At 39.1% G+C, this 15,361-nt stretch overlaps 1 protein-coding gene across 1 annotated transcript; it reads left to right on the forward strand.

The window, feature by feature from the left end:
- Positions 1-7,202: 7,202 nt before the first annotated feature.
- Positions 7,203-8,674, forward strand: LOC109689258 (PI-actitoxin-Aeq3a-like). Its single transcript, XM_020168017.1, has 2 exons — positions 7,203-7,329; positions 8,502-8,674. The coding sequence occupies exons 1-2, from the start codon at positions 7,203-7,205 to the stop codon at positions 8,672-8,674; spliced, it is 300 nt and encodes a 99-aa protein (XP_020023606.1).
- The last annotated feature ends 6,687 nt before the right edge of the window (positions 8,675-15,361 follow it).

Genomic DNA, 15,361 nt, shown 5'->3' on the forward strand with positions numbered 1-15,361 from the left:
TCTCCCATTCATGAGTTGTTCCTGCCCACACTTACAGGGAAGAAAGGGCACTGTAACTGAGAGTCTTACACATGGAGTAGTTCTGCAAAGAACTGGGATGCTGGTAGGCTTGGTGGAACATGCCTGTAATCCCAGCACTCGGGAGGCTGAGGCAGGAGGATCAGAAATTGTGGGCTAGCCTGAGCTACATAGCAAGAACTTGTCTCAGAAAAAGAAAAGTTCAGTCCCAGATTTTGGCACCAAGAAAAAGAAAACAAAAGTTGGGATACTATTACCAGGTGGAATATATAGTGCTGAGCAGATAAAACCAAAAATATTCACTAAATTCTAACTGCTGATTCTTCAACTCATGCACTGCTTTCCATTCATAAATTTTTTTGTGGGGGGACAGTACTGGGGTTTTTTAACTCAGGGCATTGTGCTTGCTACGCAAGTGCTCTACCACTTGAGCCACACCTCCAGCCCTCTTTGCATTAGTTATTTTTCAGATACTGTCTCATATTTTTTCCTGGAGCCAGCCATGGACTGTGATCTTCCTACTTCTGTTTCTGCTGTGACAAATACCTGAGAGAAACAGTTTAAGGGAAGAAAGGCTTACTTTTGCTCATGGTTTCAGAGGTTTCAACCATGAAACCTCATCATGGCTGGGAGGGCATGGCAGAGAGAGCAGGTTGCATCATAGCAACTACAAGTAAACTTCCTCCTTCTCCTTTTATTCCTTTTGGGGCCCCAGCCTATTGGATTGTGCTGCCTGCATTCAGACCATTGCTTGCATGGGTCACACACACACACACACACACACACACACACACACACACACACTGTTTATCCACTCTGGAGACACCCTTGTAGATGTGTCACAGTTTACTTTACTAATTTTCTAGTCATCTATCCATACAACTTGACAATCAAGATTAACCATCACAGGCTGGAGTTGTGGCTCAAGTGGTAGAGTGCCTGCCTAGTAAGCACAAAGCCCTGAGTTCAAACCCCAGTTCTGCCAAAAAAAAAACATAATTTCAAAAAAAAGATTAACCATCACAAGTACACCTCTTGCCAACTTGACATGAAGCACATCACTTACACCATACTTAATCTCTAAATAAAGACAATAGCAGATCATAATTCCATCTAAGATGATGTAATTATCCTGTAGACAACAGAAAATGTATTAATTCCTTCCCCCAAGTGTCAAGAGTTTCAGCATTGTTTGAAAGTCCAAGTCCAAAGTCTCCAGTAAGACTCAAGGTATCTCTTAACTGTGAGCCCCTATAAAAATCAAAAAACACTCTACATACTTCCAACATCTGATGGCACAGTGTAAACAGTCCCATTCTAAAAAGGAGGAATAGGAGAACACCAAAGCAAGACCAAAAAGGGCAAACATTAAATCCCATAGATCCATGTCCAGTGTTGTGGTTTGAATACAAAATGCCTCCCACAGGCTCATATACTGGAGATTTGTTTGCCAGTTGATGAGGTTTTGGGAATTGCTTGGATCCTGAGAGTTCTGACTTAATCAATGGATTCATCCCCTGATGGATTCATAATAGGATAGCATTATTGGGAGGTGGTGAAAAGTATGAGGTAGGACCTAGTTGGGTAAAGCTTTCTTTGAAAAGATCAATAAAATTGACAAATCTTTAATTAGAATGACCAAGACAAAAGAGAGAAGACTCATTCTATGAGGCCAGGCCTTATTACAAAATGAGGCAAAGATATTCCAAAGGAAATCATAGAGGACTTTCAGAGTAAGGTGGTGTATTAAACATTTCCTTTGTACAATCTGCAAATCAGAAGAGTCAGGGTAATGGGGAAGAAACTATAGTCCAAGGAAGAGCAAGAATCAAGAGAGAGGGGACAAGGATAAGGAAAGCTAAGGACAGATGAACAGAAAACTGACAGAGAAAAGTAGGATACAGTCCTAGCCACAGGAGGAACCCCCAGTTCTTGCTATCCTAAACCAAGTGCAGGGATCTGGTCTGAAAATGACTCCTCCTGAATGACAGGCTAGCACTGGAAAAGAAATCCATTGCAATCTTGCATTGCTCCCCATATCTTGTATGCTATAGCCTGGAGCCATCTTGAGTGGGGGCCTATTGTTTGAGACTGAGCTACTCTGGGGATCAGAAAACACAGAACAATCATAAGTCAGGGTGCATGGGGACACCCTGCTGAAAATGAAGTATGTGGGGGGGAGAGAGACAGCTGTAGAGAGGGCAAGGGTCTGAAGCAGACCCGATGAGAAGTTTAAGCAGTAGGGACAGCAGGCTGAGAGGGCAAAGTGGTTGGTACCCACCCCACCCTATGTGGTGAGAAGTAAGACCCATTATTTATGGATTACTATGGGGCCTGAGAGCTCCAAGACTGAGAACTGAGTCTAAAAGCACTGAAACCAAGGTAGGCAAATTGTTTGATTCCCTTGGCTCTCCCCTACAATGCAGAACTCAGTGCTTTATTTGCTTCCCTCCACACTCTGATGTACTCTCAAGGCTACCCCTCAGCTTGGATGTTTACCACACCCTTGGGCACACAAACTGGGTGGGCCCTCTGGAGTGAGTGGGAACCTACCCAGCCCTTAAGTTGCAAAGCTAGTTAGGATTAGCAGTGGCAACCTATACACAAGAAAAGAAAGCTCTGGAATCAATGCAATGAGCAAGGGCCTGGGTTCAAACCCCAGTACTGCAAAAAAAAAAAGTTCTTGGCTTGGGGATGTAGCTCAGAGGTAGAGTGCTTCTGTAGAAGCACCAACCTGTATGATTGAATCAGAGAGGAACTATAATAGATTCAGTTATGACACATTACCCCTATCCCAAACCTGGCAGATTCCAGTATTAGAGGGCCCAGAAAAAAAAAGCTTCTCTAACTCCTTGTCCTCCCTTTTTTGTTAAATTTAAATTTTTTGTTATTTTTTTATTTGTATTTATGGGATTTTTATCTTTTTACTTTTTTATTCCTCCCCTTATTCTAATTTTATTTACATATTTTTATTTTATAATTGGATATTTGTTTCTTGCTCTTTGTCTCTCTATATTATTTTCTTTCCTTTATGCTTGGTTCATTCCTTTTCCCCATTCTCTGCTCCCTCCTTTTATTTCATTATTTTATTATTAAATTTTAACTTCTTAGTTTATTTGACATTATTTGTGCCCATTCTTCTTTTGTGATCATTGACTGCATAGTAATTGCTTTTATTGTATTTTATTGTATTTCTACATCTGGTTTGTTTTGGTATTCGTGCTCTTACAGTGGTTTGTTTTCTTCTCTCTGAATGGTACTTAGGATTGAGACCACAAAAGAAGGCTGCTCACTAGAAATAATCTCATATAAAAATGGAAGCGAATCCACCCTAACAAATGCGCAAATCTCAACATAGCAACATAAAAAACATGAACAAATAAGACAACATAACTCCTCCAAAAGTCCATAACTCTTCAATAACTGAATTCAAAGATTCAGAATCTTTGAATCTTTGAATTCAGTTATTGAAGTGGCTGAAATACAAAGAATTCAAAAGACTAATTTTTTAAATAATCAGTTATTTCAGCAGATACACAAAAACAGCTAAATGAAGTAAGGAAAACAGTACAAGATTAAGATGAGAAATTCAGCAAAAATAAAGTTAACAAGAAAACAAATGGAAATCTTGGAAATAAAATGATGTAAATCAAAATTAAAACTCAGTGGAAACCTGCAATCCTACCAACTTGGGAGGCTGAAATCAGGAGGATTGAAATTTGAGGCTGGCTCTGGCAGGTAGCTCAAAAGACCCCTTCTCCAAAATAACCTGAGCAAAAAAAAAATAGATGAATGAGAATTAAGAAAGAGTCAAACATTATTAAGTCAGTAAACCAAGAAGAATAAATGAAAAATAAAAGGACACAGATTATCTAAAAGAGAAAAATATCAAAAAACAGGAATAAGCACATACCTCTCAATAATAACCCTAAGTGTAAATGGTCTTAACCCTCCAAGTAAAAGAAACAAGATCCAACTGGTTCTTATCTGCAAGAAATGCACCTCACTGACAGATATATGCAGACTGAAAGTAAGATGATTAGGAAAGATATCCCAAGTAAATGAACCCAAATGCATGCAGGAGGAGCTATACTCATATCTAACAAAGCAGATTTCAAACCAAAATTAGAAGAGACAAAGAACGTCACTTCATATCCATAATGAAAACAATCCATCAAGAGGACATAATGATTAAAAATATTAATGCACCAAACATTGGTGTACCCAAATTCATGAAACAAACACAACTGAACATAAAGGATCCCAATATAATAACAGTGTGTGACTTCAATACCCAACTCTTATCCTAGTTAAACTATACTGTAGATCAAATGGAACTAACAGACATCTACAAAATATTCACCCAACTGAAGACTATACATTCTTTACAGCAGTCCATGGAACTTTCTCCAAAATAGGTTAAATTTTAGGACATAAAATGAGTCTTAAAAATGAAAAGTATTGAAATAAATTATTGTCTCTTATCAGATCATACTAGACTAGAACTAGAAGTCAACAGCAAGAGAAACTGAAGAAAATATGCAAGTACGTAGTAACTAATCAACCAACTTTTGAATTACCAGTGAGTCACTGAAAAAATCAGCAAGAAAATTTTAAATTTCTAGAATCAAAGGCATTTCTAAGACGGAATTTTATAAATATAAGTGCCTACACTGAAAAAAAATCAGAGACCTCAAATAAGTAACCTAGTGATGCATCTCAAAGTCTTAGAAAAATAAGAGCAAGCCAAACCCAAAATTAGCAGAAGGAAAGAAATAATAAAGATCAGAGTTGAAATTAATAAAATAAAGACCAACAAAACAAAGAGCTGTTTATCTTTGAAAAGATAAACAATTGACAAACTCTTAGCCAAACTAAGCAAAAGAAAGAGATAACCCAAATTAATAAACTTAGAAATGAAGAAGGGAATATTACAATACATATCACTGAAATCCAGAAGATCACCAGGGAATGTTTTGAAAATTTATACTCCAAGAAGTTGGAAAATCTAGAAGAAGTAAATTCCAAGACACATGTGACCTACCAAAATTGAACCAAGAAGACATTAAAAACCTAAACAAACTTTGTACCGGTGGCTCATCCTATAATCCTAGCTACTCAAGAGGCAGAGATCCTGTGGTTCAAAGCCAGCCCAGACAAATAGTTCATGAGAGACCCTATCTCAAGAACCCTATTACAAAAAAGGGCAGGTGTAGTGGCTCAAGGTGTAGGCCCTTAGTTCAAACTCCAGTACTGCAAAAAAAAAAAAAAAAAACAAACCTAACTCAATAGCAACAAGTTAAAACAAAATTCTCCCAATGAAGATGAACAAAAATCCAGGCCCAGACTTACTCACTGCTGAATTCTACCAGACTTTTAAAGAAAAACTAACAGCAACACTTCTCAAACTATTATATAAAATAAAAAAGAAAGAATGCTTCCAAACTTATTCTATGAAGCCAGTATTACCTTGATACCAAAACCAGATAAGGGAGGAGAGAGAGAGAGAGAGAGAGAAAGAAAGAACATAGACACAAAAATTCTCAATAGAAGACTTGCAAGCTGGGTGCCAGTGATTCATGCCTGTAATCCTAGCTATTCAGGAGGCAGGGATCAGAAGGGACACAGTTCGAAACCAGCCCATGCAAATAGTTCACAAGACCCCACCTTGAGAAACCCTTCACAAAAATAGGGCTGGTGGAGTGGCTCAAGGTGAAGGACCTGAGTTCAACCCCCCTGTACCGCAAAGAGAAACCCTTCACAAAAATAGGGCTGGTGGAGTGGCTCAAGGTGAAGGACCTGAGTTCAACCCCCCTGTACCGCAAAAAAAAAAAAAAAACTACACTGAGACAGCCATGGTCATGCATACCTATAATCTCAGTACTCTGGAAGTAGAGGCAAGTAGGTGCCCATCAATGGAAGACTAGATTTTTTTAAGGTGGTATGTATACACAATGGAGTATTATTCAGTCATAAAGGAGAATGAAATCATGTCATTTTCAGGAAAATGGATGGAACTGGAGATCATTAGGTTAAGTAAAATAAGACAGATTCGGAAAGACATGTTTTCTCTCACATGTTGAATCTTGAGAAAAAAAAACATGAAAGTAAAAGGAGGGGACAAATTACAGAAGAGGATCAAGAGAGGTGGGACGGGGTAAAGGAGAGGAATGGGTGTCTATGATCAAAGTATGGACTATGAACATATGAAAATGTCACAATGAAACCCATTATTCTGTACAATTAATATACACTAATAAAAAATTTAAAATAAATAAATAAAAGCAAAGAAAATTGAACACCAATATTCATCATGAATATAGACACAAAACTCCCTCAAAAAATAGTAAAAATATTCCACAGTATATAAAAAAAGATTATGCACCATGGTTAAATCCAACAGGATTTGTCTCAGAAATGCAATTTATTTGAACAAGCCAAAATCAATGTAATACACCACATTAATAGAATGAAGGGTACAACCAATATATTCAACTTGGTAGATACAGAAAAAGCATCGGAAAAAGATCTACTACCCTTTCATTGTTAAAAAAATTAGGACTAAAAGGAAATTTCTTCAACCTGAAAGGATATCTATGAAAAACCTGAATGACTACTTTCTTCATCAATTATTTTCTGTCTACTTTCTCTTTATTTACTTTGCTGTTTTGGTTCCAATTTCTCAGGTTCCCGAGAACTGAGTTCAGGCTGGAATTGTGGCTCAAATGGTAGGGCACCTGCCTAGCAAGCTTGAGGCCCCTAGTACCAAACCCTAGTATACCATCAACTGAAGGAGAGAGAGAAACTTAGTTCACTGACTTTCAATTTTTCAGATTCGCATATTAAAACAAAAAAATATTAATTTACAATTATTCGTTATAAAGATACTGATGTCCTGACCTCTAAGTGGTCAAAGTCCCTAGATGAGGAGAGAAGGGAAGGCTGAGGTTCATCTGCAGGGTTCTGAAAAAACATGGCCTTCCAAGCTATATGGATGGGTACCCAAGCACTTACTGTCCTGCTCACTAGGCTAATTCTGGATGCTCCAGAACACTGCCCTAGCTGGGGCCCTGGGAAAATTAAATTAAAGATATGGGTTCAACTTCTCACAAGAAAAGGAGCCCCACCCCCAATATATAATTTTGGTGCAGTGCAGGACTCTCCTGTCTGCTTTCGGCAGCATCATGAAGACTGAATGGATTCCCTTGTCTCTGTGGCTCCTCATCTTTTCCATGCACCTCCGCACACTTTCATGTAACTTAATTCCTGCACACCTCAGAAAAGGCCTATGTGAAAGTGGACATCTTGGAAGTAAGCAAAAATAAGAAGGACAAACCAAGAGAAAACTGTGACAGAAAAGGAAGTCCAGGCAGCCTGGGTGGTGCTGCCATTGAAAACCAGGCTCCTCCTTTTATCACAAATTGTAGAGCTCTAGAGCATCTGATTAAGTTCTCTCTATGAACTGTGGAAGGAGGAAGACAGAAATAGAATTGGCTTAAGTTTTTACCAAAGGGTTTCAGTGCAAAAAGAATGGGGATTATGAAAATTGGGTTGGTGTCAGAATGTCCCAGAAATTCCCTTGCTGATGTGTATTTGTGTGTGTGTGATATAAGTTTCAATCTATTCAACACATATTCATAGGACTACTGTGTTACATTCCACTGATAAAGAAGTCATCACTTACATGCTTAGAATATTCCCATTATACTTTCTTAATTTGCTCTTGATTCAAATTATAATGAGCATGTACGAGACACTCAATGTGAAAGGGGGAAATTTCCAGTTGTGGATAAGGACTGTAGTTGGACTTCAAGAAGACCAACATTAACTCCTTCTTTGTCTCCAACATGGTCATCGTGGTTCTTGCTCTAACCATCTACTTCCATGGTCTCAGCAACCCCAGGTGAGTGTGGATGGGTAGACCAAAGGGAAACTGGATGAGAGAAGACACCATCATAGAAAAAAAGAAGATGCCTCAAATTAGGCATTTTAAGCCTATCCTTCAAGAATAGCTGTAGAAAGTGAAAGGTCTTTTTAGTGAATGTGTTTGCAGAGACTCTGGGGAGGGTGAATAAGATGGGTAAAAGTAAAGGCATGGGGGGAGGTGGAACAGGTGGTTGTTCACTTCCAGTGACATGGGAAATATGCAGAGAGTCAGGAAATGAGCTATGTTTAATATGAACAAAGAATACTGTGAAAGATGGAAGCTGCCTCCAGGTCTCTCTTGCTGTCAGCTCCAAAGTAGTAGGGCTACCGTATTGTCTTTCTCCAATTATTTCTCTGCATCATGGACCCAGGCTCTAGCCCAGAATCATTGACCCATATCATGTATGAAATGAAATTCATGCTCAAGGAACTATATCTTATTCCCCAGCGATAAGATTAGGTAGATTTATGGTGGATGAACTTTAGTAGTCTTAACCTATGAGGAAAAGAATCCCAATGGAGAGTAAAGAAAACCTGACTGGGATTCTCATACACAGCATACTGCAACTACCCTGCAAAGAAGGGGACCTGCCACTTGAATCTTTTGAGATACTACTACAACACTCTGACATTTTTATGTCAACCCTTCATCTTCTCTGGTTGTGGAGGCAACAGAAATAACTTTAAACAGAAATTTATCTGTGAACACTTTTGTTTGCCTGAAGGGTAAGTTTCTTAGTACCCCACCCCGCCCTTAGTGATGCAGAGTACTAGGATTCATGGCTTTTCAGGAAAAAGCAAGTGAGAGGTTAGGGTAAATGGGCAAGGAAGAAAGAAATTTTACTGGTTGAGGATATGCCAGAAGCATAAATTTCAGTATCCACATCATTTAGTCCAACCACACTCTTTTGAAACTGTGAAGTTAGTGATTTTCTCAAGTTTGCTCAGGAGAAAGGCATAGATCCAGAGCCACTAACTCTCCACCCAGCATGTCACTACTAACACAATGGTCTCAGGTCTTTAAGGTCCTGTCCAACATCTTATTGTTTCACACTTTTAAAAAAGAAAACCGTGAGTATGTCAGGAGAGCAGAGGAAAGCTCTGATCATCATCCAATGTCAATAGCGAAGGTCCAGACAATGGTCTTATCCCAAAAGCACAAGCATTGCTTTACTAACATGTACATCCTCTGAGCCAAGCACTATATCTGCTTATTAATAGTCTACAGAGGGCTGGAGCCATGGCTCACGTAGCAGAGTGCCTGCCTAGCAAGCGGGAGGCCCTGAGTTCAAGCCCAATACCACATATATATATATATATATATATGTGATGTAGAAAAAATAGTCTATAGATCGGGAAGGAAATTAGCACTAAAAATGGGAAATTCTGCTATATGTTAAGGACTCACACCAATGGCCACAATAATCACAAATTTTATTTTTTATCTATTAACAGAGATAGAAATAAAAATAAACAAGAAGCTTCATCTGAAAGGAAGAAGTAACCAAAAGCAACATGAAAAATTGTGCTGAAATTTTTCTGAGTAAATAAATTGGACATTTCTGGAAGTTTTTTTAATTCAGAATTCTTGCTTTCCTTGCCCAGGTTTGCCATTCCTACTAATTAGATATAGACAATTTTAACTGAAATTTTCCATACATCAGCCTTGGTATGAATTCATCCATTGCTTCCATCCTAGATGCTTCCATTATAAAATGCAGCTGACTTCCCTTCAGGCACCATCCTACCCTTTAATGTGTTGCTCTCTCCTTGCCATGACTTGCCAAAACGGAGTTTGTTTCTGTACTTTTTCATGGACCAAAGTAGATGTTCAGGTAAGTGGCATCAAAATAATCATCATTAAATTGCGTCTGCCACATATCAATAGGTATTTATTCAACCCCCAACAATGCTAAGTTCTAGAGAAATGTCTTCGATACCCCAGGCTCTAGCAACATAGAAGCTGTGACTTGATGGCTGGGAGCTACAAATCTTGTGCCAAGGTGAACCTCTACTGTCAGAGCATCAAGGGTCACTCCCCTCTGCTTTTACTGCCCTATTCATTTCTCATCAAGGATGGAGCTTCACAAACTAATCTATTGACACAAAAAGTCTAGGCCAGTATTCTAATGGCATAAACAATAGAAGAAACTGTGTCCCTGGATGAATCCACTTGTGAATATTCTAACTCAGCCTCAACACTAACAAGCCCTCATCCTGGATTGTGGACACAACCTTGGAAAAACCCTGGGATTTAGCAGAAAGCATAGATTACAGATGTTTCCATACATAGTTCCTTTCTCAGAAATTACTCCTATGCACACACAAAAAGGACAAAGGAAACAAGAAGGTTTTGGTATCCTCTAAGTATTGAGTCAAAGACTAGGATCCCAGACCATGCTATGTCCAAATTAAAGTTTGTGTTAGGGACTGACATCATAGGGTATAATTTACCTTGTGTCCATTTATAGGTTCTAGAAATCTCCATCCTTCTGACCATTATGAAACACTATGTTATATAAATAGGACTCAAGTGCGATTTTTTTAAAGTTCTTTTAAAACTATATTATATACCAAAGAATTACTGTAAATATAATACTTTCTGAAGACAAAGAATTAATGACCCAAGTCAATAATTTTAGATATCTTCTGGACATTTGTCTAATTTCGTGCCCAGTGGGTCCTAAATTTGCCTGTTATAAAAAGGTATATCTATATACCGTCTGCAGCGCTAAAGGAAATTTTTTCACAAATACCAGCAAAGATCAGTAAAAAGATAGTGAATATCTCAGGCCTTTATATGAAACCACACAAACAAGGGCTAATGCAGGATATGAGTTCAAACCTGAGTTCAGGTTTCATGTTAAACTCAAGTGAAAAAAAAATTCAAGGAAGATATTGCAAGGGGACAGATCACTGGTGAAAGAGGAAGAAATGGGAAAACATAAAACAAGGCCTTAGGGTATATGCCAAAAACAGAATGAAAAGATATTTCTTACTCTGATCTATTCCACTGAGTTATATCTGATCATTAGAGAAAGTGAGAGGGAAAAACACCACTAAATGTGATGGAGAGATTAAAAAAACAATTAGGAATGATTCTGATTTCTAAGTTCCCAAACAGAAAGGAGTTCGTAGAGCAGCCCTTCCAATGTGGCACAAAGCAGGATACCATTCAAGGGCTACTCAGTGCATCTCGCCCTCATATCTGGATGTAGAGCAAGACCTGAAAGATGTGAAGAAAAGAAAGCCCATGAATACCCACAAAGACTCTGGTCTCTTCCCCATCCAACACCTCTACTCTGTTTTCTGTAGGAGAATAAACAGAGTAAGAGAAAACCTCTGATCCTCGAGTATGGCCTTCAATGGGTCTGAAGGATCACTTCCTCCTTGTCATTTGTACATTCAGTCTCATCCTGCTAGTCTCTTTGTCAGACTCATTCATGATCTGAATACTTCCAAGTCTTGTTAATTCTATCTGCTATTCCCGGAATAGTGGTCCTTAAGTGTCATTTCTAGTTTTCAGGATCTTGATCTAGGATCAAGTGGATAGGGTGAAAAATCTAAATTCCACCACAGGTCCCCTGTGGGTGTTCCATGTTATTCTATTTCCCATGGCATCCTTTTTTTTTAATTTTTATTTTATTTATATGTGCATACAATGTTTGGGTCATTTCTCCCCACTACCCTCTGTCCCCCTCCCCTCCCCTCCCCTCCACTCCCTCCCTTACCCCCCACTTACCCCTCACTACCTGGCAGAAACTATTTTGCCCTTATCTCTAATTTTGTTGAAGAGTATAAGCAATAATAGGAAGGAACAAGGGTTTTTGATAGTTGAGATAAGGACAGCTATACAGGGAGTTGACTCGCATTGATTTCCTGTGCATGTGTGTTACCTTCTAGGTTAATTATTCTAGAACTAGCCTTTTCTCTAGTTCCTGGTCCCCTTCTCCTATTGGCCTCAGTTGCTTTAAAGTATCTGCTTTAGTTTCTCTGAGTTGAGGGCAACAAATGCTATCTAGTTTTTTAGGTGTCTTATCTATCCTCACCCCTCCCTTGTGTGCTCTGGCTTTATCATGTGATCAAAGTCCCATGACATACTTTTGTCTTGAATCTTGGTGAATATCGTGGATTTCTAAAATGGAAAGTGACATAGAAGATCATCTAGTTTAATCCTGACCTGTTATACATCTTAGAACTGAAGATCTGAAATGTGAAGTGACTTGACATGTTTCCTGATGTCTCATGGTTTCATTTAACACCTCTTCCTTCAGTTGGGAAATCTCTTCCATGCACCATGCAACCTTCCCCCACTTTTCATTTATTCAACTCATTTACTAAGCTCCTACCATGAGCTAGACACCACGTGAGGCATAGGATAAGAGACTGAGCAAAGGGGACAGACTCTGTCCTTGTAGAATTGACAACCTGGAAAGGAACAGACATCACTCTAATAACCAGTATTTGATGACAAATTATGATTCCTGGTCTACAAGAAAGAAACAAAGTGCTATTAGAAGATGGAGGAAAGGAATGTAGTCTACCCATAGATTCAGTAAGTACTTTCTAGAGGAATTAATATTTGGCTGACATATGAAGCATAAGTAGACAAAAAAGGGGTGGCTATTCTCAGCACAAAGAGCAGTATGTGCAAACTGTGAGGCAGACTAATATTTTTTAAAGAACTGAAATGTTCACATATAGGACTGGGGGCACAGTAGCAGTCAGCAGGGTCCTTGTCAGTAGGGCTGTGGTAGACAAGAACAGAGGGTTTTGAGGAGACTAATGTTTTTAACAGGCTATGCATGCCAGCACCAGTGGCTCACACTTTTAATCCTAACTACTTGAGAGGCAGAGATCAGGAGAATAGCAGTTTGAGGCCAACCTAGGCAAACAGTTAACAAGACCCTATCTCAAAAATACCCAACACACACGCAAAAAAAAAAAAAGTGCTGTTGGAGAGGCTCAAATGGTACAGCACATGCCTAGGCAGCTCAAGATCCTGGGTTCAAGCCCCAGTACCACCAAAAAATAAATAAAAGACCATTCAGAGAATTCTGATTCTAATAGTGGCAGAATAGCTTCTATCAGATGAATTATTTCACAGATAAAAGTTATATCTCAACAACATGTAAAAAGTGTTTAAACATAGAGAGTGACCCAAATTAAGAAGAAACTGGGTAGAATTTAGCCTTAATAGAAAAGAACCTTCCTGGATCATCCTGTATGGACTCCTGAACCCAGCCTGTATGTAGCATGGAAAGCTCAAGCAGGAACAGTTGTGCCCTGAGGAGTCAGAGGACATGCTTAGCATGGATTACCAAAACAGCTATGTATTGGGGAGGAGGGAAACCCCAGAAATGAGGGAACAACATCAGAGACCCTTCTGAAACCTTTATAAACAACTCAAGGGCTAGGGTGTGGCTCAAGTGGTAGAGCACCTGCCTAGCAAATGTGAGATCCTGAGCTCAAATTCCAGTACAAGAGAAAAAAAAAATGCTTGCAAACATGTCTCAAATCTTTGGTTGACTCCTCACCCTCTTCTGTGCAAACAGGAATCCAAGGATCTAAGGTAAACAACACTGGTAAGGCTGAAAAACTGAGCAGAGATTTCAACTGCTGCCTACGAAGGAAGGAGGTAAGAGTTTGAACCCTGACATGTTAGAGAGGTAAACATCACAGCTTCAAACTGAAACTCTAGAAGAACCATGACTTAATAATGAAAACTACATTTCAGGACTGAGGATTCACTCTAGAACTAGGGGATTATTGAAACATGCCTCCATTATCAAAGCATAAAACCAAGTCATTACAAACTCAAAGTTATCCATCAGTCATTTAACTGCTTGCTAAAACAAAACACAACCCTATCCAGTGGTCCCAATGACTAGACATGGTTACCTGTGACCTTGGGAAAGGCTGTTTATCTCTCTGAGCCTCAGTCTACTCATCAGCCGGAGATCCCTGCCTAAACAATTTCATTTGATGTTGGACAAAATACACCCAAACAACAATGAAAAAAGGAATTATCAGAAAGTGAAAGGAAATGAGCTTTTAAAATAAGTAGTGAGAGAAAAAGATGCCAACTGACAGACTGCAAAATCCTAAGAAGGGGCAAATAGGACAAGATAAGGGGAGGAACTGTGTCCAACTCCTCTTTTATCTCCATTGTCCAGAAACAATGAATCTGAAGAAGTACTGTTGTTGTTATTGCTGTCGTTGTTGAGGGCTTTTTATTTGTTTGTTTTTTTAAAATAGGGTCTCTTGATGTAACCCAAGCTGGCCTTGAACTCGTGATCTTCCTGTCTCAGGCTTCCCAGTACTAAGATTGTATATGTGTAGCACCACACCTGGCTAACACTTGAACGAAAGGACAAGAGCACATAAACCACAGAATGGGTGGTCCAAATTTCTCAAGGCACACGTTAGGAAGGAGAATGTCATAGTTCAGATCTGGGGCATCCCCCAAGTTTCACGTGTTAAAGGACTGGTCGCAGTGGCACTATTGGGAGGAGGTGTAAACTGCAGGTGAGGCCTAGTGGAGGGAAGGTAGGCCTCTGGGGACATGTCCTTGAAGGGGATATTGGGATCCTAAGCTTTCTCTTCTCGCTTGTTTCTTGTCCATCATAATATGGGCAGCTTTGTTCCACCCTCTGCCCCCACCCTGATGTTCTGCCGCACCACATGCCCAAAGCAACAAGGAAAAGGGACCATGAACTGAAACCATGACCCAAAATAAATCTTTCCTCCTTTTAAGTTGTTTACTTCAGGTAATTTGCCACAGCAACAGAAAACTGACTGACACAGAGAAGATTCAAAAAACAATGGAAATTCAATGCAATTCAAATATTTTTAAATACTTACTGTGCTAAGTACTGGTAAGTCACAGAGTTAGCAGAAAAATAAAGGAAATAGGGAGAGAAGAATTCCTATAAGCTTCTTGGCAGACTATGAAAATATATATATGTTATTTATATATTATGTATACTATATATCTAAATATATTATGTATTTAAACCTTTTAAGTGGGGTATGGTGGTACATGCCTGTAATCCCAGACTAGGGAGGTTAAGGCTATCCTGGACTACATAACAAGAGCTTGCCTCAAATAAACAAAAAAGGAAGGAAGGGAGGGAGTGAGGGAGAGTGTGAGAAAGAGAGAGAGAGAGGAAAGAAGGAAGGAAAGAGAAAGAAAGAAAGAAAGAAAGAAAGAAAGAAAGAAAGAAAGAAAGAAAGAAAGAAAGAAAGAAGGGAGGAAGGGAAGAGTGTGAGAAAAAAAGAGAGAAAGAGAGAGGAAGGAAGGAAGGAAGGAAGGAAGGAAGGAAAGAAGCTTTTTGGAGAATTGTCTATACTTACCAATTTTTCAATCCGGCTCTAAAGATGCACAAGGAGAAGCCTTTCTCCTTCCTGTCTTCAG

Source organism: Castor canadensis, chromosome 5 (assembly GCF_047511655.1).
Source record: "Castor canadensis chromosome 5, mCasCan1.hap1v2, whole genome shotgun sequence".
NCBI lineage: Eukaryota > Metazoa > Chordata > Mammalia > Rodentia > Castoridae > Castor > Castor canadensis.

Coding starts and splice junctions, on each gene's coding strand:
- LOC109689258 (XM_020168017.1), top strand. CDS start 7,203: ATGAAGACTGAATGGATTCCCTTGTCTCTGTGGCTCCTCATCTTTTCC. Junction 7,330..8,501: donor TGAAAGTGGACATCTTGGAA/GTAAGCAAAAAT, acceptor TCTCATACACAG/CATACTGCAACTACCCTGCA.